Source organism: Corylus avellana, chromosome ca6, assembly GCF_901000735.1.
Source record: "Corylus avellana chromosome ca6, CavTom2PMs-1.0".
Classification (NCBI taxonomy): domain Eukaryota; kingdom Viridiplantae; phylum Streptophyta; class Magnoliopsida; order Fagales; family Betulaceae; genus Corylus; species Corylus avellana.
In genome coordinates this window covers 24,226,463-24,246,824 of record NC_081546.1, presented here as the reverse complement: position 1 = coordinate 24,246,824, position 20,362 = coordinate 24,226,463, and the positions used below count along the sequence as shown (strand labels likewise).

The 20,362-nt window shown below is 36.2% G+C and overlaps 2 protein-coding genes across 8 annotated transcripts in view; both read right to left on the bottom strand.

Moving 5' to 3' along the window:
- Window positions 1–346: 346 nt before the first annotated feature.
- On the bottom strand, window positions 347–10,002 carry LOC132183915 (uncharacterized). Of its 5 annotated transcripts, none has more exons than XM_059597387.1 (16): window positions 9,862–10,002; window positions 8,999–9,048; window positions 6,058–6,225; window positions 5,563–5,981; window positions 5,289–5,475; window positions 4,828–5,192; window positions 4,413–4,739; window positions 4,257–4,326; window positions 3,836–4,170; window positions 3,327–3,732; window positions 3,113–3,213; window positions 2,931–2,974; window positions 2,115–2,319; window positions 1,567–1,699; window positions 1,172–1,311; window positions 347–765 (listed from the first exon to the last, which is right to left on the bottom strand). In XM_059597387.1, the coding sequence occupies exons 3-16, from the start codon at window positions 6,101–6,103 to the stop codon at window positions 622–624; spliced, it is 2,922 nt and encodes a 973-aa protein (XP_059453370.1). In that variant the 5' UTR covers window positions 6,104–6,225; window positions 8,999–9,048; window positions 9,862–10,002; the 3' UTR covers window positions 347–621. The 5 variants fall into 5 exon arrangements, with proteins under 5 accessions (XP_059453370.1, XP_059453366.1, XP_059453369.1 ...); XM_059597383.1 differs by having other exon boundaries at window positions 1,567–1,711; window positions 9,862–10,001; XM_059597386.1 differs by having other exon boundaries at window positions 1,567–1,711; window positions 4,257–4,320; window positions 9,862–10,001.
- Window positions 10,003–13,502: 3,500 nt separating this feature from the next.
- Window positions 13,503–20,362, bottom strand: part of LOC132183587 (uncharacterized) — a 47,912-nt gene continuing 41,052 nt past the window's right edge. The window contains exons 8-10 of one of the 3 annotated variants that reach the window (XR_009440488.1): window positions 16,085–16,265; window positions 15,920–15,971; window positions 13,504–14,475 (exon numbers count right to left, since the gene is read on the bottom strand). Coding sequence is in view for 2 of the 3 variants with exons in the window: in XM_059596918.1 (XP_059452901.1) it covers window positions 15,951–15,971 (21 nt within the window). In the remaining variant the exon portion in view is untranslated. Of the gene's footprint in view, window positions 14,476–15,919; window positions 15,972–16,084; window positions 16,266–20,362 lie in introns of all 3 variants that reach the window. The other 2 variants (XM_059596918.1, XM_059596921.1) reach the window with 2 other exon arrangements.

Here is a 20,362-nt window from a genome sequence, read left to right as displayed (position 1 = left end):
GCTAACTGTGTCAAGATAGAGCTGTACGTTGACTTTCTTGTTCAGTGGAGAGAATTTTTTGCATTACCCAGTTATGATTTATGAGGAAATATCAGTAATCCATGATCATTATTTAAAAAAAATATATGTTTAACAAATTTTGGAAAAAACAACCCCAGCTATTTAGGCAAGTCTACCCTGTGGATAGACATCTACTTGGGCGCAGTGTGGCCATCAATATTTGCAATGACATCTCCTGGCATTCAATGGAAAGTTCTTGTCATTGCAAATATTGATGGCCATGTTATAGAACTCTGAACTCTGCCGTGTATCTATAACACTGAACTCTGAACCCTGCAACTGTCCAATGCCAAATGGAGCCTTCATTTCAAAAAACTGCCACAAGGTCAACTCAAGAATAATCATCATAACTACATGCACCCAGCACCGACAGGTTTAGTTAGTCCAATTAGTTGCTCTATCTTCCTAATGCTAAAATGCATAAACTACTAACAACCTAACCTACAACTTGCAAAAACAAGTTGAAGAGCCATCTAACTAAATGTTATGTACACTAATCATCTTGAAGAGCCTCCAAATATACCTTTGTTTTGAATAAAACCAATAGATAGTCTTGTATAACTAATAATCACTTTTATATTGACTCCAGTTAAAGACCTCATCATCACTTTCATCAGACTTCACAGGACTTTGAGCTCCAACATCTGCATCTTGATCTTTAACAAGTACTGCTTTCTTATCCTGCTCAGGTTTTGCCATTTCTTCCTGCGCACACATCAATAAATGCCATTATAGTAAATCAGATTAGCAAGTGGCATCAAGAGATGCTCGCGAGGGTCAGCTTGAATGGTTAACTCATTTGGTTAATACCACGATAGGGATGAGTCACGAAATAGCTCTTGAATGGGTTCCACATCATTTTAAAAAAAAAGTAGCATAAAGAGATGCATGGCAAAGAATGATGTCATTTTGCTATAAAAGCATTAGCCATAACGAGTTAACTCAAATGATAAGCATGATCATTTCACGCTTACATGGCCTTGAGACCAGGCTTCCAAAAGTTTCCTAGAGAAGTATTCATTAATCATATCTACACTCCAGAATTTCTATAGTGTGCAGTAGCACCTGGTCTAACTTAGCAGAAGATAATAGAAAACACCAAAAGGCTTACCTTAGCTTGAGTTTTCAATTCCACCACCACCTCCTCCTCCTCCTCGCCTGTTACACCAACTGTGTCATCTACATTAGAGTGTTCTTCTGCCTGAGAAGCTTGTTGCAGGCGCTCAATTACCAATTGGAAATGGGAATGATCTGCAAGAGAAAATTATATTGCACAGCAAGTTAACAAGCATGCCAACCCATGATAATTATATTAATGAAGCTTGAAACAGAAACCATAAAATGTCTCCTATTGAGTTTGAAATGGAAATGGTTAAGCTGAGTTTTCCCCATGAGAGATAATGAATTAATAAATTTCAATCATGCCAAGACTACTAAAATTATCATCTTAGTGAAATTTGCTGAGAGAGGGAGAGAGAGATTAAACATTTAAATAAAGGAATTCACCTTCGGAGCGACTTGTCAGGGCTTCGGAAAGCCTTAATGGATATTGACGCTCTTCCTTCTTAAATTTCAACTTGACTTGATGACGTGTTCGACTAGGGAAAAGTTGTTGTATCATAGAAAAATCTGTTCCAAACTGCCGAACAGCCTAATCACATTAAAAAAGGGATTGGTTGAATTGTTATATAACTAGCAACAGATGGGCAGACATTTTCCACTTGTGTTTGGAAAAATGAAAAAAGAGCAATTAAATTCTTCATTCCAAGTTCAAAAATGTCAGCAGATGATAAAGGATATACTACTAACCAACTCAAGGGGAGTCGATAAAATTAGGTACACCTTACCATCCCACCCCTTTGACTCTTTCACTTTATCTCAAGTTTTAAGCTTTTAAACCAACATTTTTTTGAACAAAAGTTTCGTCTTCAACAAAAATAATAGTATGGAAAGTGTTTACACCGCATACTAGAAATCAGTCACATCCTATGATCATAAATGATAGATGGTTATTAATGGAAACAAGAAATGAATAAGATGTTACAGCTTTATACCTCATAGAACAGTTCTGTGTCTTGTTTTGACCATCTTGTACTGGGAGTTTTGTCCATGAAAGACTGGTAATTAATGTGAGTTTCACTTGGCTGAGCCTCATTATTCAGTTGATCAACATCATCATCATCAGAACCTCTGCCCTGTTCTGAATCAAAGGTCTCCTCTCCATTATAAGATGATTCCTCATTAATGGAATTGTAAGACCTGCACAGAAAAAGATTTATCCCAGGAAAAATAAACTAATCAAGTGCATATAACTCCAGGAGTAACAAAACCTAAATGCTCACTAACAAGCAAGTCGCCCTGCTTTTCAGGTTCTTTTTCCACAAGAAATGTCATAATAGCAACAGCAGCATTTGTTTAAATAACAGGTTTATTTGAAAGTTCTGGATTTCATCAAATACTACATATCATCTTTCACGCCAAACAGCATTGTTTGATACAGTCACATGAATACATTAGAAGCTGGCCTAACCACCAGGGTCCTACCTTCCCATCCCTAAAAGGCAATTTTACTGTGTGATAGTTGGAGCCTTATGTGAACTTAAACTAAAAGGTTTGTAATCCAGTTTTCAATCTCCAAGAACCCAAGAAAGTTAAGATGGAATATAAATCAGATAGACCTTTAATTAGAGGAACGTCACAATCCCACATACACACACAAAGAATCAACCAAAAAAAGAAAAAAGAATTAGAAACTCAAATGTTCTGGAGATGCCCACGAATACAGACATTTTTTATCTGATACAGTAAACAGGTAGCCATTAAACCTAAAGATTTAGCCATAAATAATTCATATTTAAGAATTCAGGTACCTTAAATTGGCCAAGGGCGTTTTTGATCTTGCTGTCTCTTTGCTCTGCATGAGTTGACAGGAGGGAAAAGATCAAAGAAAATTAGAAAGTTTGGATCTATCATAAACAGTAAATATACCAAAGGAAATGCTACAAGTGAAAAAGAAAAAATCATCACAAGAATTAGAGCGCAGAAAAAGTACCGCTGATCGCTCCCTATACTCTGCATGCAAAATGAGATCCTTAATAGGCAATCTTTGATGGTCAATTTCATCCCATGGGGTTTCAAGTAAAGCCTTGTCCACTACAAAAGAGAAACTAAGTCAATACTTCTGCCAATAACCCTACTTTCACGATCCAAATACATACATACAAAAGCTTGTCTTGTAATCTTAGGGACCCAGAAATTTCATTTACCATGTCCTCTATTTCGACGAGTTGAATGAGAAAATTTTTTGGGCGATTTCTTGGTTGACTGGTCTGCTGCTTCATTGGCCCTCTTACGCTTTCGTACAGATTTTCCATTTTCAGCCTCAGGTTTCTTTGACTTTCTTGGAGCTCTTTTCTTCTGGGATTTACTCTCCACTCTATTTCCATCATCATAGTTTTCATCGACATTAGAAGTACTGGGAGATTCAGCGCAGAAGCCACCATTTTCATTATCCTCATCATCCACCTCATCAATAAGTTGGAAAGCTACTCGCTTCCTCAGCTGCCTCGACGATTTGCCACCATCATTCTCTTCAACAGCTGTAGCAGTTTTTTTGCATTTCTGAAAAAGATTTGATGCTGTAGAAGTTTCTCCTATTCCACTTTCAGCAGCCTACAAAAGACACATGCAAAGACCAGATAAAAATGAGTGAGCAAAATATTTCTTATCTATCAATCAATAATGCATAGCAAACTGTTAAAAATTGAATTACCACCTCTGCAGGAATATCAGGAACATCCTTCCGATGCAGAATATCCCCCAAAAAGTGATAATCTTCTGTAAGATTTCTCAATTCTTCATTCATTGGAATTTCAGATGTTGGATCCGAGGCAATAAAATCATCAAACCTCATGGAGTTATCCTGAAAAGGATAGTTAGCTGCAAAGGAAGGAACTGAGCCCTCATCCATGTATCCAGTTTCAGAAGGAACCAGCTGAGGAGCCTGCAGATGCATAATAGACTCAACCTCTGGGAGAGAGATGCCTGTACTAGGTTTCTCTTTTCTTGTTTTTTTATTGGGCTTGGGTTGAAACTTGCCAGTATGCCGTCCTGAAAACAAAAGAGAACAAATAAACAATTTTAAAATGCAACATAGAGCAAGAACAAATAAAGCATGAAGCTGATTTTGCACATACCAGATGCAATATTGGCCTCAGAAATAAAATCTAGGGTTTCAATGCCAGAAAAGGCCCCAGCTTCCTGAAACTAATCACAACTTTGACTAAAAAAAGAAGAAGAAAAAAAAAAAATTAAACACACACAGTACTTATCATAAAGTTACAAATATTCACCTCTGTTTCCAACCTTCCATTGTCAATCTGAGTATCACCATCCTTGTTAGAATCAGGAGCTTCCCTACAGCTTACTATATCTTGGGTTGTACCAGGAGAAGGACAAGTATGAGGCTCTGCAGCATCACATGTCCTCAGTGCTAAAGAGTCAAAAGAACTACAAGCTGAAATACAAAAATTTTCCTCGGTATCCTTATTATTGGAAGCAAGAAGAGTCGGCATTTCTAAAGGAGAAAGAGAACCTGCCCCATCATCATTACTATCTCTTGTGGTAGGCTCAGGAAGAATATCACCAAAGGGCTCCAATTCAAAAGCCATGGAATCCACCTAAAGCCAAAAGAGTTTCCCAATTGGTGGAACTTAGAAATATATAAGTAATATGGAAAAACCAGATTTGGGAAATCCAATTCTCTACCTCTGATGAGAATATTCCTATGCTAGAATGCCAACCACTGTTTCTGTCAGACGTTGCAACCTCTGCATGAGCATCTTTAGAGCCAGCATCCTCTCCAGTCACAAGCTTGTCAGAAATTGAACCTTCATCGTCTTTTGAAGGCTGTTTAGTACCCACAATCTCCAAGGTAGCTACAGACATACCATCCCCATTTGTCAATTTATTTTCTGCAACAACTGGCTGAGCATATTGTATTGTGTCTAAGCCTGTGGAGATTAGTCTAACAGCCTTTTCCTCTGTAGCAATTGGAGCTGATGGGATTGATGTAGAAGTTTTGTTTCCAGAGCGGGATTTAGCCTTGGGTTTAAACTTGCCACCAGCCTTAGCTGCAGAAGAATTTAAGGCAAACCTCTCAAAATGCTTATACAGGAAGAAACCTTTTATAAGCAACAAGTTAACCATGGTGTGTCAGTATAACTTACATTTACTTGCAAGAGGATCACGAATATCATCATATAACGGATGCAAATCCAATCCCGAGGAACCCAGTCTATCATCTGCAACATCACCAGCATGAACAGATGGTGCTGCATCTGAGCCAGTGGAGTTAAGTGTAGGCTCAGGAAAGATGTCAGCAGAAGGGTCCACATCCAACCCCGTAAAGTCTGCCTAAAATCAATAGTTTTATGGTAATAGAGCTTAGAAATCAACTAGCAGCAATGAACAATATAATTGTAGAGAAACATAAATCTTTACCTCAGTCTCTGATTGCCTAAAGCTTAAGTGCCAGTTACCATTGATGTCAGACACTGCAAGCTCTGAAGGCAGAGCATCTATGGAGCCCACATCCTCCCTGGTCGCATCAGCTTGAGACGGAGGGTTCACTAATATGGATTGTGTGGTATCAGCTACGTTTGGAACTCCTGAGAACAAATCCTCATTACTTTTTACAAATTCTTCTGCTGAGGTAGCTAGAGATGGACCAACTGGATTATTCAAATTATTATCTACAGTATCAGCAGGCTGAATGGTTTGAGTGGCATCCACATCGGTGATGGGTAGTACAACAGCCTTTTCCTTTGAATCACTAATGATTGTTGAAGGAACTGAGGCAGATGTTCCTTTTCTAGGCCGTGGTTTGGCCTTGGGTTGAAATTTACCACCAGCCCGAGCTGCTAAAAAAGCCAATATTAAACCAACTCGTTGATACACAAACTGAGAAGAAATACGACAAGCCAACACATCACTTACCACGGTTGATAGCAGGTTCATCAAGAAGATCATCAAAAGGGTCCATCTGAGAACCCTTTGAATTTGTCTAACACCAGCAGCATAGTTTACACATAATAGTCTGAACCCTTGAGGTGTTCAGAACACCTACCACTGGAACAGTGGTCCTTATGGTGTACCCTCAAAAACCTATGTAGATGGCAAACAATTAACATTAAAATTAAGTTCAACAGACAGTTGCCAAAGCTTTCTAAAAATCTCAAACTGAACACCATGGGGAAATTTTTTTTTCATCCACTTTAAGGGGGAAAAGGGCTACCCTACAAATTCTCAATCAGAATATCCAAGAGATAGATTTGAATTATTAGCATTCAGACTGACTGATATTTAACCATGAAGCATAGCATAATGAAACTTTCACTACAAATCTCCAACTAACGTGATTGAAAATAATCTTTATAGAAGAACTTTATTCTTCCAAGGAAAATTCTGGTAAAAATAGCAAGATCACATATTTGTTTAAACATATTGTAGTGGACATAATTTTCAACACAAATTTTTAGATGTTCTTATAGACCAGAAAGCTACATTACATTCCCAATTCTCAAAAGTAAAATAGTCAAATATTTAAAACCCTTCCTTTGTTTCATAGTTTGATACATTAGTGAAACTAAAATCTTCACTCAACTGAGCCTAGAAAAAATATCTGGCTTGCTTAAAATCCAGTAGTAACATCAAATGAGTGCTAAATCCTACATTTTATTTATCTTACCAGGCAGATTAATTATACTGTAAAGTTTAAACTTTGAATATTTAATCAAATACTTCATAGTTTAAACTTTACACCCAACTAACACATTTGCAGCTTAAGCCCATCCCAAATGTTACGTTTCACTTTGGCACGAACCCGAATTCGTTAGGGAATTTATCAAACAACTGGTACACTTGATTTCAATTGAGAGATAAATGTTACATTGTGTCATGCTTAATCTAATCACTGTCTTTCTTAAGCGTTTTCTTCTCTCTTGGCTAAAAAAAATTGAAAGCTAATCACAATTCACCAAAAGCTTGAAGGAAGGAAGCATATGAACTTATATATAAGTAGCAAGAGAAGAAAACTAGAGAAAACCGTAGGATTACCTATGGATCGTCATCGTGTACGACTAGGGTTTGGGCTATGAACTTGAGCCCTACGATTCTAGGGTATGAGAGGGAGAGGGGGGTGGGAGCGTGCTAAGAACATGACGTTTCTAATAAAATAGTATTAGTGCGCGGAAGTTGAACGTTACAAGCCCCGTGGTCTAATGGTGCTCTCATACGGGACATAGTATGTGTCTCACATTCGATACACGACTCCATCCCCATTTAATTTATTCATTCATGGGAAATTGCAAAACTCAGTGTAAAAATTAAGTAGCATTATCTCTATCGTTGTGCTATTTATAAAATCGAAATTATTTGGTATCGGACTATTTTTATTTTTTTGCATTCAATTTGAATATTTCACATCATTAGACGACTCAAACTACATTTTAATTTTGTTGTATATGAATATATTGACAAAATAAATGCTTAACCTTTGCAAGGATACAAGTTAACTTATTATTTATGAAAAATAAAAACATTTAGAGTGGTTGTGGGGCCATTCTAAGTAGAGAAGGGGTGACCGTGCTGCCACCCCTATCCTGAACAAAGTAGTGGAGAATTGGTTTTGGTCAACTTAACCAAAACACTGCAATAGCATTCTATTTATATTCGCTTACACGATAACAAAATTGGAAAAGATACATCATACAAGGAAAGTTCTTTACACATATTCTATATAATACAAGTCACACTAAAATAAGGTAAAGTATGGTTAATCAAATATACACGTATCAATTGAGTGGCTGTCTAATGAGAACTTGAGCAACACGTATGAGTATATATGGCAGGTCTTGTACAACACGTAGAGGCATGTAGAGAATGTCTTGGGGAATCATTGATAGCTGGAGTACCAATCACCAAACCTTTCCTTGATTTCAATTCCACAAATCCAGTGATATCTTCATTTTTGTCTATTGAATTGATGTCCATTATTCTCGCAGCAGGATCTGTATAAGAGCTGATTTCCATAATATCAGTAGCAGAATCTTCATGAGATGAGGTGGCTGTTGCTGCTACCTTAACAGTTTGGTGATTGATACTCCAGTTGTCAATGATTCCCCAAGACCTTCTCTAAATGCCTCTACATGTTGTACAAGACCTGCCATATATACTCATATGTGTTGCTCAAGTTCTCATTAGACAGCCACTCAATTGATACGTGTATATTTGATTTGCCATCCTTTACCTTATTTTAGTGTGAATTGTATTATATAAAATAGGTGTAAAGAACTTTCCTTGTATGGTGTATCTTTTCCAATTCTGTTGTTCTCGTGTAAGCGAATATAAATAGAATGCTACTGCAGTGTTTTGGTTAAGTTGACCAAAACCAATTCTCCACTACTTTGTTCATGGTATCAGAGCCTCCATAGGCCAATGCCTCTTCCTTATTTTCTCAATGGCCTCCTCTTCAAACACTACCACTGCAACCTACTTCACTCTACCAAGCTTTGCTCAATTCCCTGCTCTCAAACTTGATGAGCATAATTATTTGCTATGGCTGTCACAAGTTGTTCCTACCTTGAAAAGCCATGAGTTGATGGGCATGGTGGATGGTTCTAACCCATGCCCACCTCAAACTATACCTGATGAAACATCATTAAGTAGTCATACTATCACAAAACACCTTACATCAAACATTCACCCAAAACATCTCATGAAACATCATTAAATAGTCATGGTATCACCAAACATGTTTTATACTTTAAAAATAGTATATTTTTGCCCAATAAGTAAAATACTTACATCAAACATTCATCCAAACATCTTTTATACTTTAAAACATAGTATATTTTTGCCCAGTAAGTAAAATACTTACATGTTCGCTTGAGTACCCTTCGGTGAACTCTTGACTCAACCGCAATGCACCTAAGCATTTACATAATAAACACATAATTAAGCTCTATTCTTAGCTCAACAACTCTCACTATTTAAAAATACTTGAGCATACAAGTATCACGTTCTATAGGTCATCCCAAATCTATTCAACTAAAGCCCTTAAATCCCTTATATATATAAGCTAATGCATTAATTATCTAATAACTTTGTTACACTAAACTATGATTCTACATCATAATATATTAAATCACTAAATCTTGAGGCACATACATAGACTCTAGGTTAGGCATTACACTTTAACCCTTGTATGTGACTCTAGGTTAGGCATTACACTTTAACCCTATAATTGTTATTCTCTTCCTAAGCCATTTAATGTAGCAATTTACCCCCAATTTTATAATACTCATAATACTTACAATAATCCTTATGATTCTAATATGACATATTAGGACCTAAACCCTATAGGTATCAATTTTCATGGAACCCAAGAAAACCAAGGATTAATTAACACTTTAAATGTAATTAACCTATTCAAATCACATTCCTAGTGTTCACTTACCAAAAGCCCCACATTAATTTTAGGGATTTAGCTTCATATTAAAATACTCAATTTCTGACCTAATCACAAATCCCACCTCTCTAACATGATTTTCGTGCTTAATACTCAATGGGTAACGAAAATACAAAGAGAAATTAGCAATTCGACATATTAATAAAAGCCCCAAAATATTATATAAAACCCTAATTTTCGGACCTAATCAATTTCTCACAAGTCCTCATGTTCTCAAGCTTCAATTCCAATGGAGATAACAGAAAAACATAAGAGAAAAGGTTGGAGATTACCCAACAACAATCCATGGCCGGAAATCCCATTTTCGTTCCTTTCCTCCTTTTCTTCTTTCTTCTTCTTTCTCTTCTTCTAACTCACGGCCAGCAGCTCTCACTCTCTCAATCTCGCTCCCGGCCTCTCTGTCATTCTCACGGTGAGAAAGACGATGGGGTTTTTCAAGCTGGAAGCTGAAAATTGGGCTGAGGACCCACTTAAAAAAAATAATTCCAAGGCCCAAACAAAAAAGTGATGCAATTGATAGCTGGGCCTTTACTTATTTAAAGTGTTTCTAGGCTCTCAGAACAAGTTTCATATATAAATAACTCAAAGACACAAAATACTCTTCAAAATAGAAAAAACATATTTCACATTTATGAATATGTCACATCAAAATACCCTTCAAAATTCGGGGTACAATTGTACTCCCAATTTTTAAAAAATGACAAAATTATCCTTACTAAAATAAAATTAAAAATACTAAAATTTATTTATTTATTTATTTTTTAATTTTTAAGGGCATTTTTGTCTTATTAAAAATTTTATATGGGTAATTTCATCATTTTGCTAGCATTAGGGGGTACATTGTCATTGTTTTGGTAATTTTGGGAGTAAATTGTCGTAATTGATAGTTTGGCGGGTAAATTGTTATTGTGGTGATAATTTGAAGGGGTTAAATAAACTTTACCCTTATTTTTATTATAGATACAGTAAAGGCCTAAGCTATCTTAATCAAAATTAAATAAAGCTAATGTAGTTTACAAGATCCTTGGAAAAGATGGGATATAATGTAGAAGGTTTAATGATTTAATCCATTTGAGAAATATAAACACTTAAAATTTTTATTTTATGTCTTTTGCTTTTTAATGCTCTCGTAACAAGTTCATATACAAATAACTCAAAGACACAAAATACCCTTCAAAATAGGAAAAACATATTTCACATTTATGAATATGTCACATCAAAAATACTATTTTGAACCTTAAAAAAAAAAAAAAACAAAAAACTTTTTTTTTTTTTTTTTTTTTTTTTTTTTGTAAATATTGGAGGTGATGAGCAACCTTCAAAGGAGGATTTGGTCATTACATCCAATCTTCATCCGGCACAAAATATCTTGCTTCAAGATCCGTTTAAGTGAAACGATGACAATGATGAGACGGCCGAATATCTTGCTTCGAGATCCGTTTAAGCGAAATGATAACAATGATGAGACAGCCGAATAGTCCTATCGACTACCAAATTCGAACGACAAATTTTGTACCTTTGCATGCAATATTTCGGGTACGATATAGTTGATGGGGATCACAAACAACCCACTACACCCATTTGCTTTCGCTTTCCAGATCTGCAACGCCCACGATCATGCTTTTCTTCGCGACGAAGGAATAGTTTCAATTGGAAGATCGATGAAATGCATTGTACCACAAAAACACAATCATTTGTTTGACAACAATGGTAGTGGGAGAAGACTATATATTTGCATGAAGAAAATTAAAAAAACTGCTTTTGTAAGAAATAACTTCGTGTTTGCCCGTCACCATGCATTATACATGTTTCTTCACGTGCAATGTTACTGTTATGGCTGCTAACCTTTGAAAACGACGGCCGTATCGGCTAATGGAGTTCCCGCAAAATTAAAAAAAAAAAAATGGTTATTGGGATTTTTTCGAGAGAAGATCGAAGACACTCTAATACTTAAGTCAGTAATATAAAAAATGAATCGAGAACGAAAGAATAGAGAGGGGCCGTACCTAGAGACGTGCGACCCTTTTTTATGGGATTCTCCGGTTCATCCCTCGGATGTTTGCCATGTAGCCTCGTTATAGTCATCTCATATTGTTAAGTTTTTTATTTATTTATTTTTTATTATTATTTTTTTTTATAGTGCGATGCTTAAGTAGGCAAATACCTTATTTCTTATAACTCTTTCTTTTAAGACAGATGCATTGGAGGCATTAATGTAGACCTGCATGACCTGTTCCTCAACTTTGAAGGAAAATGCTATTTTTTGTTCTTTAGAGCTGATGTCAATCATCCCGATTACTACACTACCAAAAAAAGTGTAGTTAGCGACATTTGGAATAACGATGTTTTCTAAGTTTTTAGAAAACATCACTAAAATGCGACATTTTATTGTTCAAATGTCACTATTTCACTATTCATAAAATAGTAACGTTTGAATAGTGTTACTATCCACGCGCGAAAAGCGACGTGTGGATAGTAACTTACTATTTACACATCACCTTTCACACATGACCTCTCGCGTGTGAATAGCGACACATGAATAGTAATACTATTCACGCGTAGCCTTTCCCGCGTGAATAGGAGCGTGTGAACAATAAAATGTCTCAAAATTTAAAAATATTGTCGCCCAAAGTTTGTGTTTAAAACAACCACATGTACTAAAAAACTTGAAAAAATTTCCTTTCACCCACACACATAAAACCTTCTATTTCTTTTTTTTTAATAATAATAAAAAAAAACGCAGGATGGCTACCGGTTTGTTGCCAAAGCGGCAGCCACCCCTGGAGAAGGGGTGTGGCCTAGGGTGGCCTATCGGGCCACCACAAAGCAAATCAGGGGTGGCCCAAAGGCCACCCCAACCTCAGGGGTGGCCGCGGGCTTAGTTCTGCTTAATGAGAAATGGTTTACTTCTGACCTATTACAGAGGGTCATATAATATTTGTGTTTTACCTTTGCCTGCTGCACTAAACTTGTATCGTTGGTCCCGCCGGTGTACTATGCTGACCTTGTTGCTTTTAGAGGGCGACTCTACTATGAGGCAATGGAGGAAGGTCAATCTCCAGGTTCAAAAGCACCTTGTCAAAAGCACCTTCTTCTTGATCATCTCGACGTCATATCAAAATTTCTTCAAGTTGCACGCCGACTCGGAAAATGAAATGTTCTTTGTTTAAAAGGCTGTATCACAATTGCAGCCTTCTGTTATGGGTAGGTTTTGAACCCCTTGTTCACCAAAAAGCTACTGTCCTTCGTAGTTAGTGCATTTTAGGGTGTCTTTTTGTTTTTGGTTAAAAACATTATGATGTAATATGAAGGTGAAAATCATTCTCTGTTGCAAAGGGTTTTGTTTTTAGGTTGTTTTAATGTTTTTGTTTTGAGAAGGAGAAAACAAAAGGCAGAAAACAAGCTCGTTTGGTAAAAATTTGCATGTTGGTATAGGTAATTATTCAAACTTTCATCTCATTCATGTATATGCAATTGCTGGTAATATTTTTCAATGGTCAGTCTGCGTAAAAACAGTTATCCACATTCAAAAATGGTTTTAAGTCGATTCAAATGAGAGAAAGCATGGAGCTAAGCTGGACACGTTTAAGGGATTACTTAGATCTATGAATTCTTACACACTTCAGCACATGGTGGTTTGCAGTCTCAATTTTCAGAGATGCATCTCTGCAATGGTGAAGATGAAGTCTCAATGTTCATGATTCTTGAGGATATTATCAAGAAACATATATACTATAAACGTAAAACAGAGCACCAACATGGAAAGCAGAGGAGCTTGGGAGAAGATGAATTTCTCTGTTATACATTGAATGATTTGATAATCTGTACATTCTAAGTATATATACTGTCATTATGATTACATATAGCTTCTATACGTATAGCTACACTAACAATACCTATAACAACTTACTCAACAAACTTAAATACGCTGTAACTAATATAACTGACATAACTACTTGTAAACTAAAAATAAGTTAATCTTCAACTACATTCCAGCTCATTGTTCATTCGGAACTTGATGGTTTGATTAATTAAATCTAAATGCTTTTTGGTGCAATTCTTGAGTTGTTTACTTGGGCTTTCAGGCAAGAAACACTATAACCTATTGGTTAGTGCTATGAGAAAAGATTGGTTTTTGGTGCTATAGTCATGAAATATTTGGAGCAGAAAATGTTATATAATTATGACTGCAATGCATATGAAACCTAATGTATTTGCTTTCAAAGTTGGAGCTCCATCTGCATGTGTAATAAAGAATTCCTGGTTATAGGACCTGTAACCCTAGTTTTAGAACAATTAAGAGAAAAGCTTTGAATCGAGTAAAATCTGGACTACCTTTCTACAAGATGTTTAATTAGATAATTTGAGTGAACTATCATACCGTGGCCTTAAGAAGGAGGAGAATGATTGTAGAAAATGAAGATGAAAATCTCTGCTTAGAGAATAGATGATGATGAATGATGATGTGGTTTCTGCCATCACTCTCTTTGTCTTCCTAGGCTGCATATATATATATATATATATATATATATATATATATATATATAGCTTCCCCAACTCCTTTCCTCCATTGCTGCAGCTCTTAATTTTACAAGTTTTGCAATCAAATGAGAAAGCTGCATAGTATTTAAAACTCTTTACAGTTTTCCTTTTCAAATGAGAAAGCTGGGTGGTTCCTTGTTCATGAAAATGAATTATTGCTAACATTGTTAGGACGCTGTCCAATCGTTTACTATCATGCCAGCAGCTATCACTTTACTACCACGGTTCACAGTCCCAGCCACCAGAAAGTTCATCCAAGTCCACAATGAAAGTATGGGGATGGATCTCAGCCACCAGAAGTATCAGAAAGTTCCCATGTCTTCAATGAAAGTATGGGGATGGACCTGCAAAAAGTGTTTGATGAAGACAGCAAGCGTACATAATATAATATGCCTCAAAAAACACCATTTCAAGGAGAGACATTTTTACAACTCTCCATGTATTTAGGATGCTTAAGCTATCAACAGTTCTGCATTTTGTCTTTCCTTTTCCTTGTTGCATGCTAAAACGTTATCTTCATTAATTTCATTGTTGGCATGGTTTCTTTCTTTACATTCTCATAGTTGCCTTTTAATCTCAAGTTGAATTGGGGCGACCACAATATATTGGCAGATCAAGCATGTTGCTCAGAAGTGAAGGTTGCTGAGAGATGAATTGAGGTTTTCTGGTCAAAGAATTATGATTTAAGCAAATTTTTCTGGCCAAAGAATTATAATTTAAGCAAATTCTCTTTTGGTAGTCTTCCTATACACCCTCCTCCAGATATTGCAGAGTGAGTGCACAGATTTCTTCTGCTGTAAACCCTGTACATTTTTCTGAGTTTTATGTAAACAGTCTGTCCAGATAGTTTTACCTACCAGAATAAAAAATCTGTTTACTTCCATTTTGTCTATCAGAATGCAGCTAGTGAACATACCATATGCTATTTTGAACTTCACATTGCCCTGAAAGATCACAAATTCATTTTGTATGCAGTGGTAGCTCAATCTAATTCTAGGATGCAAGACATAGGGACATAGTCATAAATACGACTATAATATGTGGTTCTTGTTTGCAGAACCCAATTTTTGGTTGTTATTTATCTAGTGAAATTCCTAGAGCTTGGCTAGCTCGCAGATCATATCATAGTTTATGGCTTAAGCTTGGAATTGTATTAGCCAGGCTATTGTGAGGTACAAAACTTTGGTTGTTAGGCAAGAAAGGCAGTAATATTGTAGCACATTAAAGCAACAGGTCCATCTCTCTCTCTCTCTCTCTCTCTCTCATTTTCCTTGTTCCATTATATGGACAAAATGTGGGAATACCCTCTCAAAATATTCTTTTATTTATTTATCTCAAATAAGAGACAGAAAATAGAGCCACAATGTCAGGATTTTTGTCTATATTTACACTCGTTAACCAATGGAATCCTTTAGTACAACAGGCATGTAACCGGCATTGCCCCTTGTAAGATGCAGACAATTACCCTTTGTAACATGATACATGTTTTAGATAGAAATCAAATCGCTTAAAGAATTTGGAAGAGGAAGCATGTGACCCATTTATCTTGGGAAAGATCATCAACTCAAACTGTGTCCTATGACAGGCAGAAACTGGGAGAAAGCTGCATATTTCCAGTGTCCTAGTATATATTTTTGGAAAACTAAAAGTCAATCAACATGGTGAACTAAAAGGAGACTACTCTGCATTGTTCACTAAAAAACCTTTTTCATGAAATCAAAAGATATGTTATGGACCAGGTTTCTAAGATCATTTACTTAAATTGGAAAAAGTTCACTCTGAAATCACCTGGGCAGCATAGAAAATCTTGTGACTCTCCTCAGTGGGTCTGAATCATTACCTGCATGATGAACAAAGGATATTTATCCAATTTAAACTCCCATTTCTAATATGACAAGTAGTATATTGTTCAAGATGAATTGTAAAGTAGTCAGCACATCCCAATGCACTTACTCTCCAAGCATGAGTAATCCAATTATTAAATTTGCTTGCATGGTAGCTGCAGTTCACCAAATACAGATTCCAAAGAGACAGATCACAGATGAGCTGAGCATTTATTGGTCCCCATTTTTCTGATTGATGTTTTAACCCCTTGCTTCCATTGGCACTGGCTTCCAGGAAACTAATTTGTCACCTAAATCGGCTTTCTCTTGGTCAGAAGTTTTTAAAAAATTGTTAATAGCGTAGGACAGAAAACGAGGGAGAAAAAAAAATGTCACAGCAATAAGGTTGATACTTCCAATAAAACAACAGTTATAACAGTCACTTCTACTTTCCTCTTCACTTCTTACCTATTATATTACTAAAAGACAAGTGTCAAATGAGCTATTAAAAAGAAAAGACAAAAGATTCATAAAATCATTTCAATATCATTCAACAACTGCAACCCTGCTGGAGTTGTTGAATGTGTGAAAAATAATTTTTGTTCATTAAGATTTTAGGGATCCAACAATTATACCCACACTTGAAGTACAAAACCAGATCTAGTTTTTCAATTTCCTTGTTTTCCTGGCAATGGCAATGCCACATATAAACTATACAGTGATGGAGGAAGTGGATTTAAAGGATCGGCAGTGGACAGTGTACCTACGGCAAGTTGTTTTATGTGAAATTCTGATTTTACTTGTGAGTAAAGACAAGGAAGAATCCTATTTACACAAATTTTGCCCATCCACTTGAAATGCGAATATTAAAAATTGCACTTTTTTTCTTCGACAATCGTGACATGTGAGCTGTAATGGTGCAAACAAATACAACAATTGAACAAATGCTAGATACAAAATTTTGCATCAAACCCACCTGAAGATCCACTTGAAGTGTCTTTGTTAATAGCACCAGGAGGCACCAAGTGATTCGATAATATCAAATTGTGCTGCCCCAAAGGTTTGTTTGACTTAATGCATAAGCCACTGGCAAAATAATATATTTTAACAGCTCAATTCTCCCAATATTCTGATAAATGCTTCATCTAGAAAGGTAAGATCCTTCTCAAGGGACCAATTTTTCACATTACATGTGAAAAGTTTAATAATCTAAATGTCAACATTGGAAAAGACACAAAACGCCATCCAGGACTCACACAAGGAGAGAGAGAAAGAGAGCGAGAGAGTTGATCATTGTTCTGCACGCTTAGAAGTGTTTACATTACTGGAATCACAACACCAGTGGAAATTATCTATAATGCGTATGTTATTAATGGAAAATATTAAATTGGAATTTCTTGAGCAGGGGTATATGCATATACCTCATACAGCTTGATTAATATGACCAAAAAAATAATTAGTATAGCTATACAGAAGTTTCACTGTTGTAATGCAAGACCACAGAAGTCTCACTGAACATAGGGAGGATTTCTCCTATCTCAATTCACATAACTTGCATTAATGTAGCAAATTCAAGATGAAGCTTATGCTGAAAATATTGAAATCAAGATAACTGTATATAGGAACCAAATTCTATCTTGAATCTTGTATTCACAATCTCTGGATTTCTTTTCTATACGGGAGGATGGAGCATTAGATGGAAAGTCTCAAGCCTCTACTGTTGACTATCAATTCTGAATGACTGAACAACACATAAAAGACAGGCTTGTATGTGGTGCTTCTAGTTAAAAGGCTAGCAATCTATACAAGAGCATCAGTCCACTAAATAGTTTATTCCAAAGTAAGTATATAAAAATTTCCGATGACTGACTCACTCAAATTAGTTAAGCAAAATATGTTTCTCTTAAGGGAAACATTACTTAAAACAATAAGATCAGAACAAAACCAAAAAAGCACCACTCACTTCGATTCCAAAGTGCTGCTGCTGCTCTCTCTCTCTCTCTCTCTCTCTCTCTCTCTCTTTTAGCCTAACATTATTCTATCTTTTAGTTCCCTAGTGGTTAGTGCTCAAGTTACCACTAACTGTAGAAACAAGGTCTGTTCTCGTAGTCATCACCTTGACATGAGGAATATGTCAAAACTAGGAGAAAACAAATCAAACATGTTGACAGAAAGAAATGAAACAACCAGGGCATGAATCCCTTGAAATACACTAACCAAAATATGTTTCTCTCGGTAAACTAAGTTAAAACCCCACTTCATACCATCAATTCAAGGCCAAATCAGGACAAAACACTACTGTACAATAGCTTAGACGTTTCTTCTAATTTCACTACTTCCATGTAGACAAATAACTAGAATCAGATTCACAAGAAACTTCCCTAAATTCTTTTTATCCCTTTTTAAGTCAGACACAGGTCACGTGAAAACATTTATGCCATTGGTCGATATGCATACCATACGTTCAATCACTCACCTAGATTTGTGACCCCCTGATACAAAGGGAATACACATGAAATCCTAGACCAGAATCAAGACCTGCACCACCCATTTCATGATCAGACTTATATATTACGTCTTAAGTTCAGATACAGAATTAGATATATGTCCTATAAGTGATTAGTGGGAAAAACAAAGTCTGATTCAGTGACATCACACTCGATCCAGATTCTTTGCTGCATAGAAAAAATCAGATGTGGAGGTGAGGATAAAATTTGTTGGATTCCGTCAAAAAGAAATACCTTTGAAGTGAAATCCTATTATAAGTCTCTCTCTACACCGACACAGGCATTTGCTCCGTAGAAGAGTATTTGGAAGGTGAATGCTCCCTCAAGAGTGGCTTTCTTTGTGTGGACGGCGACGGTAGGAAAGATCCTCACTTTGGACAATTTATGAAAGAGGAATGTTATGGTAATGGAGTGGTGTTATACGTGTAAACACTAGGGAGAGTCCATTGACTATCTATTCCTACATTGTGAGGTTGCAAATGAGGTGTGGAGTGTTTTCTTTCAACTCTTTGGAGTGAGTTGGGCTATGCCGCGAAAGGTGAGTGATATCTTGGGAATTTGGAAGGGTTAATTGGGTAATAGGCATGCTTTGCGTATGTGGAGGCTCGTCCCATTATGTGTGATGTGGTGTTTATGGCGTGAACGGAATGCACGCAGCTTTGAGGATAAGGAAAGCGGCATGATTGAGTTGAGGAAGTTGGCGTTACATACTTTGTTCTCTTGGAGCGGGACTTGGTTGAACTCGCATGAATCCACCTTTTCTAATTTCTTAGAGCTTTGTAAATCTTTTTCTAGTCAATAGGGGTTACCCTTTATAACTCTTGTATACATGGGTTGCGCCCCTCTGTGCGTTTTGATAATACACTTATTACTTATAAAATAAAATTAAAAAAAAAAAGAAAAAAAAAAAAGGAAGAAGAAGAAATAAGCACCCACATTGATCACACAGAACAATAAAATTTCAGTCCTTCAAAAAAAGGTAGTTGGAAAGATACTTCGGAGTAATCTAAGCTAAAACCCCACATCTAAAATAAGTTCCAAAGCAAGCAAAACAGACCAAGCCAAATGAAGCCATTTGATAGCCAAGCCTGAAAAGGACAAGCCAAGTGAAGCCAGCTTACCTACTCTCGTCTCTTCTTAAGACTCTCTATCTCACTCTCTGTACTTACTTAGTAAGGCACCAGAAGAATATAAAACGTCCTAGGGGAAAACACTTGTCTTTGTTGCATAACTTCTTTGGAAAGAGCCCTCCAGGCAAAATATCTCTAGACTTCCACGGAGGTGAACTACAACAACTCTTTCTTGTTTGATTACACCCACATGCTAAAGAAGTTTAGCATGTCATAAATATCAGAATACCATTTGCTCAGTCTCATGTAATAGAACCCTATTTTATACATAACCATGTGATATTGGTGGCAATGCATAAGAAAAAGGGGAAATATGCAAAATGAGAGAGAGAGAGAGAGAGAGCTTTACCACTCATTCTGGAATCAAAAAGAGACACAAACTGAAATCCAAAGCTAGCATAGCCATTAACTAACAAAAAAAGAAAAAAGAAAAAGAGATTTTATCCATCTATCAATCTACTAGGCAGCATTGTGTTGGAAAATAATACTTATTGGTTGAAGGCAAAGGGGCATCAAGCAAAGGCCTTAGAGCATCTCCAGCTGTTGAGGGCTATTTTAGCCACTCAAAATTAACTTTTTTAGTTTAGCTACTACTTTTTCACAATGAACGCCAGCATACTCTCTATTTTACAATCTATTTTATTTAAATATTGTTTTTTATCCTTAACTTTTCTTCCCCTCTCTCTCTCCAAAACCAGAGCAACACCAAAATCACTGTAATCATCTTTCTCTCCCTTGTGTTTTTTTTTTTTTTTTTTTTTTTTTTTTTTT

What these genes read in the sequence shown, in the direction of transcription:
- LOC132183915 (XM_059597383.1), bottom strand. Translation starts at nt 6,103, where the DNA reads ATGGACCCTTTTGATGATCTTCTTGATGAACCTGCTATCAACCGTG. An exon ending in TTAGGCAATCAGAGACTGAG is followed by an intron (nt 5,476 to 5,562) that starts GTAAAGATTTAT and finishes TATTGATTTTAG; the next exon opens with GCAGACTTTACGGGGTTGGA. An exon ending in CCTGACAAGTCGCTCCGAAG is followed by an intron (nt 1,312 to 1,566) that starts GTGAATTCCTTT and finishes TTTCTCTTGCAG; the next exon opens with ATCATTCCCATTTCCAATTG.